The following is a 16,491-nucleotide window of genomic DNA, read 5'->3' on the forward strand; positions in this document are numbered from 1 at the left end:
AGCCCATCTAACAGTCCATTGAGTGGTAAACAGCTATAGAAATTAACTTTGGTCTGGTGACATTTTGGAGCTATTGTAAAAAAAGAAAAACAAAAAGAAAAAAAATGTAGGATGACTCTATAGTTAGGGTTATCTATGAGCACAAATATCTGTGGGGTGTGATTGAAGGAGGAGAGGAAGAGAGGAAGTGTGACTATTGTTCAAAAATGAAAGAAAGAAACTTCTAGCCTGAGGCAAGTGAGAAACTGGTTGTTAAGTTCCCTCCTTGGGATCTTCCTCTTGTAATTCCGAACTATTTTCCTTCTTCCCTTCCTTGCTGTTTTTCTTGGAACCTGGGTACGATAGCCTTCGTGGGAGTAACTCAGTTAACAGTCAGCTAAAGTGAGTGCAGAAACAAAGGAGTGGAAAGTGAAGAATTTAATAGAAGAAAAACAACCTAAATCCATAGCTAATCATTTTCACGTGATATTACCATCCCCCTTTTTTTATATGTAGGCATTGTCTGACACCTCTGTCTTGGGCCACCCACTCAGCCCAAGTGAGGAGGTAACCTGTCAGCGTGTGAAGTACACAAACTATGTTACTACAGCTGAAAGTCTGCAGCAACTGAAAATTATGTTTCATTTTCATAAGTTGTGGGCACACTGATACTGCTAATGGCAACTTTTCTCCTCTATCACACCATTGCTTAATCAACTTTTTACAAAATTTTAAAGAATGAATTTTCATTTGCATCTTTAAATTAGAAGGTATTACTAACAGAAATTGAGACCATAAGCTAAAGGCACTAAAAGAGAGTAAAACAGAAAGCTAAGAGAAAAAATTAGATGTTTAATGGGATCAGTACTTCATCTAAAGGAAAATCTTTGCTATGTTGTATCTAAACCCAAACTTATGCCTTAAACAATGGCTGACTTTACCACTGAGCCCCAGGGATTTGAGAACACAATGAGTTTGTGTAATTAGAGCTGGAGCTAAACTTTACTGGTCATAAGTGTTCACAAACAAATTGTATGTGGATTCTGGAATTTCTGGGTAGTTCTGTCACTCAGTGAAAGAGATGCTACTAAAGCAAGGTCAGCCATGACCTGAAATCTCATTAGAAGACAAGCAGACACTGGCAGAATTTTAGGTTGACTAAAATGAGCAGAGCTCTGTTATCTTGCAGGAGACTTAATCCATTTTGTCCTTCAAAGCAAACAGTCATCAAACACAATGTTTTTCCCACCCACTAAAACTTTCATAAGACAAGTGAGACTGTTACATGTAGTGAATAAAACCTAAACTCTGGGAAATGCAATTCTGGGTTGAGTTTCTGTAGTTTTGACATATGAAGAGAAGAAAAACTTCAAAGATGTGATTTTAACAGTCTAGATAAGAAGGACCATGGTTTCATTAAGAAGCAGGCCATCTTGCCTTTCTCTGATTATTTACACATTGGATTTACTGTTGAAATTTTATATATACACATATATAATGCATACATACATAAATGCACACAATATTATTGATATATTGATTTATATCTTGCTTCATTCAATAAATGAATTAGGTCAAAGAAAACAAAACAAAATGAGTTAGTATGTGAGGTGAACTCTTGCTTTACTGAGGAAGAACCAAATCGTGACCCACTAGATTAAATCTTATTAGGAACCAGGAAAGGGCAAGTCCAATGGAAGGATGTGAGGGCCTAGAGAAAGGAAAAATAAGCCTCAGTGTTGAGTCAAAGTGCTATAATCACCCATGTTGCCTCTTGATCAAAGTGAGGTCTCGGCATCATAAAGAGAGTTTGGTAAAAGGACTTAAATGTGTGGACTTTAAACAATAAAATCCTAAGCCTCAATTAGTCCACCACCATCCACAGTCACTGGCCCCAAATCCCCCAAGGTTTCCTCAAAGGAGCCCACAGAGCAGGATGGAACCACCTTCCCCGGCAGGGGCCTTTGGCTTCCACCTCCCACTGTCCTCTAAGTCTTCTGAGTTCATTGTAAGAAGGATGCCAAGGTATTTCAATAAAATGCCTTCCTAAATTTTATATATGTAAAATTCAATTGCATGCAAGATGGGTCTGGTATTTCTGGCATGAAATTTCAGAGCATTTATAAACCAGATTATGCAAATTTGTTATGTATTTTTAAATAAAGCAAAAAGCTACAAGCACATGCTAGGCACACTATATTATGTGCCTCTTATTGGACCCCTGCATAATGATTCTGTGCTTGGTGTTTCTAAAGAGTCCTCTTCATTGCTACGAGATGAAATTTAAATTCCTAGAAAGCTGACTTACATTTCCCTTTTTTCAGCCACGCAAGAAGGCCCATTTCTAAATTACTAGGCTACCACTATATTCTCACAACTAGCCAGAATAAAAAAATAAGGGCTAACTATATAGTACATATTTATGGAGTGAGATGAACCCTTATCTTTGTTTGGCTTGGCACTAAAAAGGTGGAAAAGTGTAACGGAAAGAAGCCTTAGCAATAAAATCCTCCAGCAAATTTTTCTAATGTAGATTTAAACAAGGAAAGCACATTCTTCTTACCACTCTAAGCTCTCAAAGGGCAGTGTTCTATTAAGACAAGTAATAAGACCACTTATTAACTTTAACTTGTAACCAATAAACTAAGAATTTGTCATACTATTGCTCAACAGTCAACATACCAGCCCCGGGGCAGGAGGATGAGAATCCAAGAAGGAACTCTACACTAGGCTTCTACTGGAACCATTACCTCTGATGAACTTTTGAAGACTCCTCTCAGACCTCCTACATCTCAAATTTCCCTCCTTGCTCCTTCAAAAAGTAGAAGAGAATTAAGTGTGCATCTGTGTACCCTGCCCACCCAAAGGGTTTAGAGCCTTCATAGAGATTAGATTGTGAAACCCAAGGCACACATCTCCTTTAAAATGTTTTTTATTCCCTGGCATTGAGCTGTTGCCAACTTCTGATCTGCCCTCTTTGTGGGGGAAAAAAAAAAAAAGACCTGCGTATGAGAATGAGGAAAAAGATTTGGAGATGCAAAGCAGAACAACTTGGCAAATCCTTTTTTCTTAGCAGGACCATTCATGAGCATGGAATTCAATCCAACAGGACTCTTTACAGCAGGACAAAGGGAAAGAAGGTTTTTCTGTCAAGAAACACCTAGAATCTCTTACCATGGTATTGAGAGGTGAGGTTATAAATAAGAAAGAAACAACAATTGGGGAAGTTGAGACCAAGCACAACATTAATTTGGTCACCTGGAAAAAGTCACCACCTTCTTCCTTTGAGTTCAATATCTTATTAATGAATCCTCCTAAAGGGACCAAGCAAGAACAGATACACAGAACACTAACGTTCCACAGTGGCTCTGTTTGGCCACGACATCAACAAATTGGCACGTCATGCAGTGAAATGGATGAAGCGTTACCTAGCTTCTGGCACAAAAGAAAACCACCAGGCTCTCAACTTCTGCATACAGTTTTCAAACATATATGTTACAGGTTTAAAGGAGCATGAATAAGCACATTTGCATTCTTTCAAAAACTACAGGGCTGAATAGCTCATTTCTTTCCAGTTAAAAGCAGAGGTGAGGTAAATGCAACAACAAAAAATAAAATAAAAGGTGGTGATAATGTTAGGCATTCAAAGAGTAAATTGCATCTTTCCTATTACAACATAAACAAATAGACCCAAACAGCAAAGCTTAGGCAGAACAAAAACTGTTGCTTTACAGCAAAGTACACTTTATAGAAATGAGAATGCTAATTTTATTTTTCCCTAAATGAATCTTAATAGGTACAAAAAAAACCTGGAAGGAAGGCATAAGGAATTGTTGAAAAAAATATTTGACAAATGCCTACTATGTGCCAGGGACTGCTTCTAGGACCTTTTTCATCTTAGGGTTTACGACTACCTATCTGACTGTACTGGTAAGAATGACAAAGACCTCACTGCTGTGTCTGACCCTCACCAGCAGGGCAGGCAAGGCGAAAGCACCGAAGCTCCAGAGTCGGGAACTCTGATGATGCTCTTGGAAGTGGGCCACTGAGGTTTGCAGGCATGTCACCCAGGCGCCTTCCCCAGCACCTCAGGGCCTGGGACAGTGGCTCTGGATGGCAGAGAAGGAAGATACGCCACGGGGTCGATTCTGGATCCATCTGATACTGGCAGAAAATGAGTCCTGCCCAGTGACAGAGGATGTCACTCACCCTTCTCTGTAACTGATTTTCAGCTAACAAGCTGAAACGTCTGTAATAAACCAGTAGGGGATTTTGGTGGAGTTTCAAAATATCAGGATGCTTTCATTTGAGATACTGTCATAAAAGTAAATAGAAAACCCTCAGAAACCTGTATTTTGATGAACATCACTTATTCTAAGGCCAGCCAGAAAATACACCCGAGAAATATACTTTCAAAATGAGATACATTGCAGTATCCAAACCAAACCATATTAGTAAGCCACAAAACCTGAAAATGTACCTTTACCATACATTCACAAAGTCTCTGCTATGAGAAATTGAATCCAGTCAACCCTAAAGGTGTGGTGAAAACAAGCAATTTTTAAATAGTGAGCTTTGCCCTTATACTACCCTCAGCAACTAGTTCCTATAAACGTTTAATCATAAACTCTAACAAGAAATGGTACATGATGTCACATACCCGTGGACCTTAATTCATTACGCTGAACCTTAATAGATGACCAAATATCATTGCACTAAGCAAGTTCCATGGGAGTGTGAGCATCTCATGATTCATCTGTTAGAATTCTATGAAATTGGTTCATTTTGGTAGAAATATTTCTTGAATAGTTAAAATACTCCTTAAATCTCAGGCACCAACATATCTTAACATCATTTTAAAATTGAGTCAGCATTCTAAGTTTTCCCTTAAACCTTCTTTTGGAAATTTTCAAAGACCTAAGACCAAGCAAATTGACATGAGATGTGTGTGTGTGTGTGTAAAAGACAAAAGAGCAAATACCAAATCCTAAACTTCCTTTTTCCTTCTACTTATTAGTTAAATAGTTGCCATTCTTAAAGTTGTTGTGGCTTTTTTTTGCTTTGGTCTCTCTATGAAATTTCACCACTTGTCAATGTCCTCATACCTGACTTATTTGGAATGCTTTTATATTAACAAGTAATTTGTTATTGCATAACCAATACTTTCTCAGAAATATTTGTTTTTAAACATGTTTTACTTTTCATCCTCACATGAGACCGATATTCTTGTTCAAGACAAATCCACCTCTGGTACCTGTCATGGAATTTTAGAATTCTGAGTATTACCAACTGAAGGAGATATTGATTACTCACCATATCCAGGAATGCCTCCTAAAGGGGAAATTATTCACATGCATCATGTTGGCAGATCTTCTGTCATTAATATTTTCCTTGTCTCATATGTTACATGTGGTGATTTTCAAAGACGAATTCCAACTCTCCTGTTTGAGCAGCTATCATGGGCAATTATTGCAACAAGTATTGAATTCCAAAAAAATCCCCCCCAAAAAACAAAGAGCAACAACAAAATCCCTTCCAGGGTTTGAAGAAAGAAACATCACAGAGCACTGCAGGCACGGGTCCACCCATTTAGGTTCCAATAGTTTAGTCAACTTACTAAAATAACCAGTTTAATCGCTAATCCTAAATGGTGGCAAATATTGTCCCAGTAAAATCCAACTGCCTGGAGTGGAAATTAATGCATCTTTGCAGGAAGGACTCTGGAATGTGGGAAAAAAGGAGTCAAAAGACAGTTTCTTGTTATCCTTGTTAAAGATGTGTTAGAAGGGAAATGGAAAACTTCAGCTTGCTTGGCCATGCTGTCCTTTAGAAATGAATATTGCTTTTTCTTCTTTCTGAGGCACATATTCATGTGTGGTCACTTTAACGCAGTGCTGCCTTCTGAGACGTGTAGGACAAAGACCTGGGCAGAGGGGCTAGCAACCATGTATAACCAAAAGCCAACTTCTCTCCCCGACTCAGAATGGCTGGTTTTCAACTGCAAAAGTAGGAAGGCAAGGATCACCAGGAGCTCCCATCATGACTTCAGAAGGTGCTGTCAGGAGAACATTCATTTCTGCTGCCAAGCCCCATAATAAGGCTGCCTGCTCTCTTTCAGTCAAATGACTAAGCTATTGATCCTCTCCCTGCAGAAACCCCTCTAATTTGTTGTTATCAAACCCATGTGCGGGCTTTTCATATTTTGTCTTGGAAAGAAAATGAATTTTCACAGCTGCAACTCAGACGTTGTTGTCTAAGAATTTCTAACCCCCCGTTGTCTTTCTCTTCTCTTCTCTTTTTTACCCCCAATTCAATTTCCCAGTAGGTGTCATTTACTCGGATGCTCTGACAGCTTCTGAAAGATTCTCACGCCCGAGCTATACAGACCTTGCATGCTTTTAAAACACAATGGCAACAGGCTCCCACTGGGGTCCCCCCGCGCCGAATATCCAGCAGAACCTTTGGAATCGTCGCAGCCGCCTCGTCTGCCCCGGGCTGTGCCTGCCGGCCGGCTCTGATCAGCTCAGGACACTTGCAGGCTCCGTGGTCCTGTCCATTAACTCTGCAGCAGCCCGCTCGGCCGCAGAGGCTGCCGCCCGGCCGGGGATGTGCTGGCGTCAAGGGGGCCCTCTAGGTGGGCTCCCAGACACTGCAGCGCCCGCGCGCGCCTCCCAGCAAGAGCCGGCCAGAGGGGTTAAAGGCACAGCTCACCCCGAAAGGGCAGCTTGCGCCTTTCAGTAAGTGATCGCCAGGCCAGACAGCTAAGCAGCGAGAAACCTGTAAATAACCTCCCAGGGAAAAGACACCTTGAACAAATAGATATTAAGGAGGGAGGCTTTTTGTCAGCTGGGTGTTTTTTTCCCCCCTCTTACCCAATGAAGAGAAAGGGAATAAAGAAGTCCACAGAGAATGTGCTAATGACAGGGTTTGGTCACTTCGACTCTCTTGTTCTTAATACACACACACGCTGGGGAGGGGGCACCTGGCTAACTTGATGGTTCTGTAACCATTTAGCTACAGAGGACCACCGGTCTTTTTTGGACAGGAAATCCTGTGGAAGCCAGTCCTGCGGAAGTCGGTTAGACTTCACTTGCAATTGCGCATGCCATAAAGCTGCTTGCTTGATTAGGGGGTGTGTGGATTTGAGAAGTGCTGAGATAAAGCCTTGCCATGCCTACCGGAGCTGTTCTGCATTTCCTCAAGCTTCCCCCTTTGTTGCAAAAATCCTGTTCAACAATCCCCTGAAAGCACCCCATCACCGTTGATGCCATTTTGGAGCAAGAATAAAATAGTAAACTCTTGTAATAGTAGGTTGGCACTTAAATGGTGTTACTGGGAAGTCAGGAGGAGAATGGACTTTACAGTAGCAGTGTACTCAATATTAATGTATCACTTTTAACTTAGTATTTAAAAGGGCCGTTATGCAATTACTTAATATTAAATGGAATACTGGCAACATTTAATACATCAGGCTATTATCTTCAGTTAGGATTTCCCCAGTGAGGCCCTGTCATAGCAAAAAACATTACACACACTTGGGGTGGGGTTGGCATTGCCCACAAATCCAAAACCAGGTATAAAGAAATTTAGTCTTGAAAACTGCCATGATTTGGGGAGTTTTCATTTTGATCAAATGATGATTCTGATGAAAGTACTGCTGGGAGGAGGAAGGACTGAGTGATTTATTTAAAAGCAGTTTGAACTTGTAGGTTCAGAAAGATGGTATCACAGCTGAAAAGAAACTTGAGAATATTTCTTGGGATTTCCTGTAGCCTAGGCAGTGTCTTCATGACCTCCTTTTTCTAAAGGGAATAAATTCCACAATGCCATTTGTGATCTGAACCAGAAGATTTCAGTCTGAATTGTTTCTAACAAGCTTTGAATGCTTGAACCAAGCATCACTGAGTAATTCAAAATTTGTAATTTATATGAGATATTTAAATATTGTTTTTTAAGAGTAAGGAACACTTTCAATGTCCGGGCCTCTGTACCAAGTGCTTTATAATATTATCTCATTTAATCCTCACAACAACACTATTAGGGATGCACTATTACTAGCCCTGTTCTACAGATGAAGAAATAGTGGCACTCCAATACTAAGCAGTTTGCTCAAGGCCAAACATCTAGTAAGAATTACAGTCTGAGCCAAGAAAGTCTGTCTCCAAAGCCTGCACTCATTACCGCTGTATGTTGGTGCCTCTGTAGAGAAGAATACCACCATGCATTAGTCCTATGTTTTCTACAAGTTTTATGTTTACAGGTACTATTTTAGCCTCATGGAATCATTCTGAGGAAAGTATGACATTTATTACGCCAGCTTTGGAGCTGAATCTCCAAAATGAATAGCATTTGTTCATCATCACACAGCATGTTAGTAGTAAATCTGGAAGAAAATTCAGATTATTTGATGATTATTTGACAAGTTGGTATTCTCTGAGGATGGTGATAATAGAATAATGGATATTAAACTACTACAAAACCAATACTTAGTCCTCACACACATAAAAAGGCCTCAATGGAAAGTAGCAAATATAAATACCTTTTAAATTGATGTAGAAATTTATTTTCCCTTGTAATGGGCATTTATTTGAAATTTCCATATTTTTTAGTTCATTCTACTCTGTTTGTATGCCAAAGTGATACCCATGGGTGAAATAATACTAAAAATATCTCTCTTTCTCTCAATTACCACACAGTTTAACATTCAATACTTGTTAGCTATGTTTCCATTTGTGGGCAAATAATAAATCACTTTAAAAATTTTTTAAAAACCTAAGCAATTTAGTCATCAGATTACTAGAGGAAATGTAAATTTAAAATATACTTAAACCAAGGGGAGATTTCAACTGGATATTTTTAAGTAAACTTTTGTTGGCTTTTTATTTCTATTTTTATAAGACACATCTGTCTAGAATAAGGTAACACATTAGAGTGAAAGAACACATAGGCGAGAAGCTATAATAAATAGTAGAAAAGCCAAATTTCTGCTAGAGGGATAAGAAAAAAAAAATATTATTTATTTCACAGCTCAGGGAACCAAAGACTACCTATTAATAAACAATCTTAAACTGAGTATTTTGAAAACTCCAGGCAACAAACATATATAAAAAATAGACTTGCTTAGAGAATAGAAATAGCTGATTTCTAGCATTTTTATCCCATGTATATTACAAATAGGGCCTTCAGAGTTATGATCACTATTTTACAAACTGATACTTCACAAAATGTATTTAAGATTTTACAAATGTGTAGTCTTCATGAAATAACATTTAGGCAGAACTAATAGATTTGTAATTTGAAAAAAAAGTTCTGAAAGATGAATAATGTTGATGGAGTGGGGCAATACAAATCTGTTTTTTCTACTAAAAGGTAATCATCTTTTCATAGAACTTTTAAGAGGTATACGAGTGAGCATAAAATACTACTTTTATAGTGGATCCCAGCTCCACCATTTTAATCAATAAAAAAGCTCAAATTAATATTAGCAAGGCACCACAGATTGACACAAACTTCCTATAGCCATGGTGTAGGCTCAGCCCTAAAGACAAAAGGCTAGTTATCGTATCCTTTTTAAAATTTTAATCCCAAGACAAGCACAAGAATATCTGGTCTTTCAAGGTTGGACTCATGTTAACTATCCTCACAGGAGATTTATATAAGAAAGAAATTCAAAAGCCGGATGCTATTTTATTGATAAAGTACAAACTACAAACCCTGAGCAAACCAGAATACTGTAACATTTTCATGAAAGATTGTTTACTGTACTCAGAATCAGAAGAATTAACTAGTTAGTGTCCCCATGCCCTTTTCCTATAATTAAAGCCTCTTTCTGCCATGACTAGGGGTTATGCTTCCAAGAGTGATGGTTTTCAAACTAAATTCCTAGGAGTCTTGTGGTTTCGCAAAGTTGCCTCAAGCCAACTCAGGGCAAAGTGGAGGCCAGGTACCTTTTACTGTTTCATCCAGAGTTCCTTTGCTTTTACCTGTTTTATTTCTAGGTATGGTGTGAATAGGGGAGTTCTTTAAAAAATGTTCTCAAATACATCCACAGTAGAAACAAAAAATTAACAATTTCCAAACAAAATCTTATCTTTGCATTGCCAGGCTCAAGACTCCATTCTCTTCAAAGCCTTTCAATTTCACAATGAGTTTAATATAAGTGATTAACATATCTTTATGCTAATATAAACAAAGCATAATAAAGACACACCCTAGTCCAAACACTGTGTGTTTCCTAAACTCTTTGGTCACTTATATGACTTAATTCATTGATTTTCCCTGAGTTTCATTTTCAGAATGAAATTTTAATTTCAAATGTTAAGGTATATATTTCTGTCATCATCACATTTTGCTATAACCAACAGCTTCTCTCAGTGACTGCCTCTTAAATAACTTGAGTGAAATGAAGTTAAAACTCCTCTAGACTTAGACATAGAAAAAGGTCTAAAAAATGCTTTTTTTTTTAAATTAACCTTTTAAGAATACTAACTGTCAGTTCAGATAATGTAGAGAAGTGTCCTGTTCTTTTGAGAGGCTGGATAACTTTTGTATAAAAATATTTACGTATACAAATTTGTTGTTCAGCTGCCAAGTCGTGTCTGACTCTTTGTGACCCCATGGACTGCAGCATGCCAGGCTCCCCTGTCCTTCAACATGTTCCAGAGTTTGCTCAAACTCATGTCCATTGAGTCGGTGATATCATCCAACCATCTCATCCTCTGTCGGCCCCTTCTCCTGCCTCAGTCTTTTCCATCATCAGGGTCTTTTCTAATGAGTCAGCTCCTCGCATCAATCAGGTGGCCAAAGTACTGGAGCTTCAGCTTGGCATCAGTCCTTCCAGTGAACATGAAGTGAAGTGAAGTGAAAGTCGTTCAGTTGTGTCTGACTCTTTGCGATCCCATGGACTGTAGCCTACCAGGCTCCTCTGTCCAAGGGATTCTCCAGGAATCCCATGAATACTGGAGTGGGTTTCCATTTCCTTCTCCAGGGGATCTTCCCAACTCAGGGATCGAACGCAGGTGTCCCACATTGCAGGTGGATTCTTTTAACATCTGAACCACCAGGGAAGCCCAAGAATACTGGAAGCCTACCCCTTCTCCAGGGGATCTTCCTGACCCAGGAATCAAACCAGGGTCTCCTCCATTGCAGGCAGATACTTTACCAGCTTAGTTACCAGGGAAACCCAGTGAATATATAGGATTGATTTCCTTTAGGATTGATTGGTTTGATCTCCTTGCTGTCCAAGGGACTCTCACCTCTGCATAATTTTTTAAGCACATTCTATATATTAGTAGTATGGGTATGAGTATATCTTAGTAAATAGACAATGCAGACACTTAGATATTCTGGGGAATATGACTTTTTCACCAAAAGCCAAAAAAGCAATATATTCTTAAATTTTTCCAATAAAATGAAATTTATGCATACTTTTTGTTTATGCTTGTGTATGTACGTATGAAAGTGACAGTGCTAGTCACTCAGTCATGTCTGACTCTTTGCAACCCCATAGACTGTAGTCCAACAGGCTCCCCATCCATGGAATTTACCAGGCAAGAATATTGGAGTGGGTAGCCATTGCCTTCTCCAGGGTATCTTCCCAATCCAGGGATTGATCCCGGCTCTCCTGCATTGCAGGTAGATGCTTTCCTTTCTGAGACACCAGGGAAGTCAGTTTTGTTCTATGTATGATATATATTGGGCTTCCCTGATGGCTCAGATGGTAAAAGAGTCTGCCTGTAATGTGGGGGACCCAGGTTCAATCCCTGGGTCAGGAAGATCCCCTGGAGAAGGAAATGGTAACCCACTCCAGTATTCTCACCTGGCAAATCCCATGGACTGGAGCCTGGCAGTCTTCAGTCCATGGGGTCACAAAGAGTCGGACATGACTGAGTGACTAACACTTCATTATATATATTATCAATTAATAAGCAAGTAAGAGTGACATCCCTATATGTTGAATGAGACCCAAGATGACTGCCAGTCATCCTATTCCCATCTTTACCTCCCAGCAGGTAAAGAACATTCAGGCCAAATCCTCTCTCCCACCCCAACAGAAAACCAATCCCTGTGGAAAGGAACAGCGTCTTTCTCTGTGCCTTTGTAACACCAAAAACGTTGCTGGCACTCAGTCAACAAATGTTAACTAATGACCATGTTGATAGTGATGGCTTCTTGTTTCTGGCAAGTTCTAGCAAAGCCTGAAGGCACTCTGTTCAGCACCTTTATAACTGAAATAAGAGGGGCACTTCATGAAGACATGGTTTCAACTGCTAAGAATCAGGGAACTGGGTCATGTTTCAGCAAGTTGCTAGTTCATTCAATTTCCACATGTTCTTATGACCAAGGTTACAACCACCAACAGCAAAGTGTAAAAGAAATGCATGAAACACCTATTTTGATCACCTAAAACCAAGAGATGCTTTGATGGAAATTTTCATGATTTAACTAATATAACAAGTTTTTCTGGATCATATAGCCTAAACTTAAATTTTCCCATCTTAAATGTTAAGCATATTTATAGGATAAAATTCTCATATCATCAAACACATTTCATAACTGGGATATTTAGAAAGCTTGCTAAATTCTACTTTTAATATTTTGAAAGCAGAAGTGTTGGAATAATTTTAGGATACAAAGAAAGCACTTCCTATTAGTATTTATTATTCAAAAATCAAATGTGGAAAAAATCTACAGCAACTTTGAAGAGTAAAAGTCGAATTTGCATTCTGTCTTAGAGTCTCAAGATGTGAGCCCTTAATTTCAGTTTCTGCCTTTCACTTATGTGTAATTTTGAATAACTCACTAAAAGTCTGTGAGATTCAATTTTCTTATTGTAACAGAAATAATAGCAAATTTACAGGTCATTATAATTTTTAAATTTTGGGGGTAAATTATAGAAAATATTTTGTAACGTGAAGAGAGCTCTTTAAATGTTGCTCACATATACTTTTGAGATTTTTCCTGGGTGGTGCCAGTGGTAAAGAAACCGCCTGCTGAGGCAGTAGACAATAAGAGAGGTGGATTCAATCCCTGGATTGGGAAGAGGAGGGCACAGCAACCCACTCCAGTATTCTTGCCAGGAGAATCCTATGCACAGATGAGTCTGGCGGGCTACAGTCCACAAGACTGCAAAGAGTTGGCCACTGCTGAAGCAACTTAGCACGATGCACATACGCACATATTCAATCTTTAGAAAATGTAATAAAATATTCTTCACCTGGTTTGCAATTTACAAGGAGACAGTATTGGAAGTCCCTTCTGAAAGGTAATTCTATCCCATTTCTAAGTTTTGTATCATATCAAATTCAAAGAAGTAAAAATATTTATCATATAATAGTTAAGGCCCAGCTTCAATATATATCATGTTTCTGGGATAGTACAGATTTCTAAGAATGACTTGGAAAAAACACCTGAAATATTGGTAGGTGAAAAGTTCTTTTAAAAAATCTCAACCTTTCAGAGTAATATTTTTAATATGAATTACTTAATATGAATTAAAATGTACATGTGAATACAGATATATATTTATGCCAATTAGAGGAAAAGAACCAGAAGGATATACACCAAATACTGGTAAACTAATTACCTCTGAGATAAGGAAGTAAAAGTAGGCCTCTTTAAAAAAGGATTTTCACCTTTTACTTTACATATTTCTGAGTTGATTAATCATCTTAATGAGAATATTTCCATGTATTATTAGCATAATTGAGACACCAATGAAGAGAAAAACATATCTAGTACTTATTAAGGAAGGATAGTCATTTACAGTTAATATAGATATATTGGAATTTCAAAACCACGTTTCTAATAATTTCAGAATCTCTGATTTGAAATATCTAACCTCAAACCTCAAAGCTGAACAGTGAGAATTAAAATATATATTCAAGAATTCAAACACTCCACTAACATTATTAGCTAAATCACTATCAAGCCTTATAAAAAGAACAGAATAATTGATTTATTATTTTTCACATCTGTACAAACTAACTGGGTCCAAAAGTATTCAGAGTTGGAACCACTGACATTAAAACTATGCCTACTTACAAAATGACATATTTGTTTACATATCTTGATAACAGGATATGCTTATTTTACTCCAGCTCAAATATGTACATATTTGCAAACTTGTATATTTCCTAACTTTGTAATTCTGCTCTTACTTTGTGTTTGCTGGTCGATTTCTTTTAAAAAAAACTTAAGATAGTTACATATCTACTATAGTAACAGTATATACTATATATGTTTCTGGTCCAGGTAAATCCAAGAAATTATTTTTATCTACTTGTGGAATGACATAAGATGGATGATCTACTATTTATATTTTCAATCTAATTTATTGGTTCTTTAATATTCTGGCATCAATCACAATTGGTCCTGGGTTTAAGTACTTTTCTAATTGCAATTTTGGGAGGGTGTATTTTCATAGTCATTTTCATTGGAAGTTAACAGAGGCTACAACAAAGTCTCCAAATTAGATGTCATTTAAAATCCAAAGACCTCAATTACTGTTTCCAATACACACACACACACACACACACACACATACTCCCACTTACACACCATTGACAGTTAACTAAGTAAAAGCAAATATGACTATATTTACAAATTAAGGGCTTCCCCGGTGGCTCAGTGGTAAAGAATGTGCCTTCAATACAGGAGCTGCGGGTGACTTGTGTTCGATCCCTGGGTCAGGAAGATCCCCTGGAGGAGGGCGTGGCAACACACTCCAGCATTCTTGCCTGGAGAATCCCACGGACAGAGGAGCCTGGCCGGCAACAATCTATGGGGTCACAAAGTGTCAGACAGTACTGAGTGACTAAGCACAGCTCAGAAAACCAATTAACAAAGCTGGACACAAGCAAAGCGACTGAGCACATTTATAATGCACATATTACATATACACACAAAGGCACACACACATGTATTGTTATTTTAATACCTTGTATTTACTGTATGAGGACACTGCTATTCTATTTTTTTCCCAATTATCTTTGAAATAAAGGGTTAAAGATTATGATAAGAGAAATTTCATCGGGACACTGGGATTTTGTCAGTCTGTCTTGTCTCTGCAGTATTCCCAGTGCCTAGAATAGTGTCCGGTGTATAATGAGTGCTCAATGAAATATTTGTTGAGTGAATGATTATCATAAATGAATCAGTCAATACACCAAACAGGATTATTTTTGTCTTCTGACAGCTCTTTTTAAAGAGCCTTCCTTAACTACACCCTTAGTACTCCTATAAAATCCAACTGCAGTAGGTATGAAAACATGACCCACTGGCACCTGATTCATTCACTTGATAGAAAATATTAATATTCATATTTGAAATGCATGTGTTTCTAAGAAAACAGGGAATCTAATCAGTTGCAGATGAGCTTGAACCAACGTGTCATGTGGACTTAGGGGCTGAAGCCATTTTGGATCAAGTGCAAAGTGATGACTAAGAAAATTGCAGTAATTACAGATAGAGAAGCAGGCAAAGAGCTGAAACCCAGAGACAAACAGAAATGAATGATTACATAGCCACACAAAGAAGAATTGCCTAATTCTAGAGTTTTACAAATCCAACAAGACCCAGTTACACTTTGTTTCCATGATTTTTGTGTCTTTACATTAACTATATTCTCCCTTTTTCACAGAACCCAGTCTAAGTTAGTTTCTTTTCCTTGCAATCAAAATCTCAACTAGATGAGTCACCATATAAGAAATTTTATGTTGCTATTCATAAATCCTTTCCCTCCCTTCAAAAATAAAACAACTTAAAATTAATGTTATACTGTAATATTGAATAGACAAGTGAATTAGCTTGACGTTGAACTGATGGTTACTCAATCAAGAGGCTTACATAAAACACACCCAGAATAATTAACATTTAATGTATCTACATCCACACATAGGGGTTCTGGAGAGAGCAACCTTTATCTATGACTGACATATATTAAACTTTCAGTCAAAATATTGGCTTCTTATTTTTCTTAAACTCCTTTCATCACTTTCTTCAGTGAATGTTAATTTGTTTCAGATAGGAGGCAAAAGACAGAGAGACAGAGAGAGAATAATGAAGGGGGGAAATAGTGTGATTTTTATTAACTTGATGGAGGAAGAAAATTTAGCACTCGAAAGGTAAATGCCTTCTTAAGGAGAAAAAAGAACATACAAATGATTATTTTAAAATAATCATTTGACAGTTTCAAAATATTAAAACATATAAAAACCAGAACTCAGTCTTTTATAATAATAATTTTAAAGTCATTTTGATATAATTAATTAAAACATTCTTTACACTTAAGTGCAAAATAAATTCAAGGCTAGTTATTAAATCCTAGTTGCCTACTGTAGACAGATAACTCCTCCTTCACCTAGCATTCAAAACCTTCTGCTCTGCTGTGCTTTTCAAAGTTCTGACTTGGAGGAGAATCCATAACACAGAGCACCTGAAACTCTCAGCTAGCCTGCCTCTCCTTGGCACACTCCACCCCTAAAAACATCCCCGTAGACTATACAGTTCACT

General features: G+C 37.9%; 1 protein-coding gene across 4 annotated transcripts in view; it reads right to left on the reverse strand.

Moving 5' to 3' along the window:
- Positions 1 to 16,491, reverse strand: part of PDE4D (phosphodiesterase 4D) — a 1,548,416-nt gene that overhangs the window by 605,253 nt on the left and 926,672 nt on the right. Inside the window, exon 1 of one of the 4 annotated variants that reach the window (XM_065905745.1) lies at positions 5,293 to 6,539. The exons of the other annotated variants lie outside the window; for them this stretch is intronic. Within the exon in view, the coding sequence (XP_065761817.1) occupies positions 5,293 to 5,339 (47 nt within the window). The 5' untranslated portion in view covers positions 5,340 to 6,539. Of the gene's footprint in view, positions 1 to 5,292; positions 6,540 to 16,491 lie in introns of those variants that run through there. 4 annotated transcript variants of the gene reach the window in all.

This window comes from Muntiacus reevesi, chromosome 14 (assembly GCF_963930625.1).
Source record: "Muntiacus reevesi chromosome 14, mMunRee1.1, whole genome shotgun sequence".
Classification (NCBI taxonomy): Eukaryota; Metazoa; Chordata; class Mammalia; order Artiodactyla; family Cervidae; genus Muntiacus; species Muntiacus reevesi.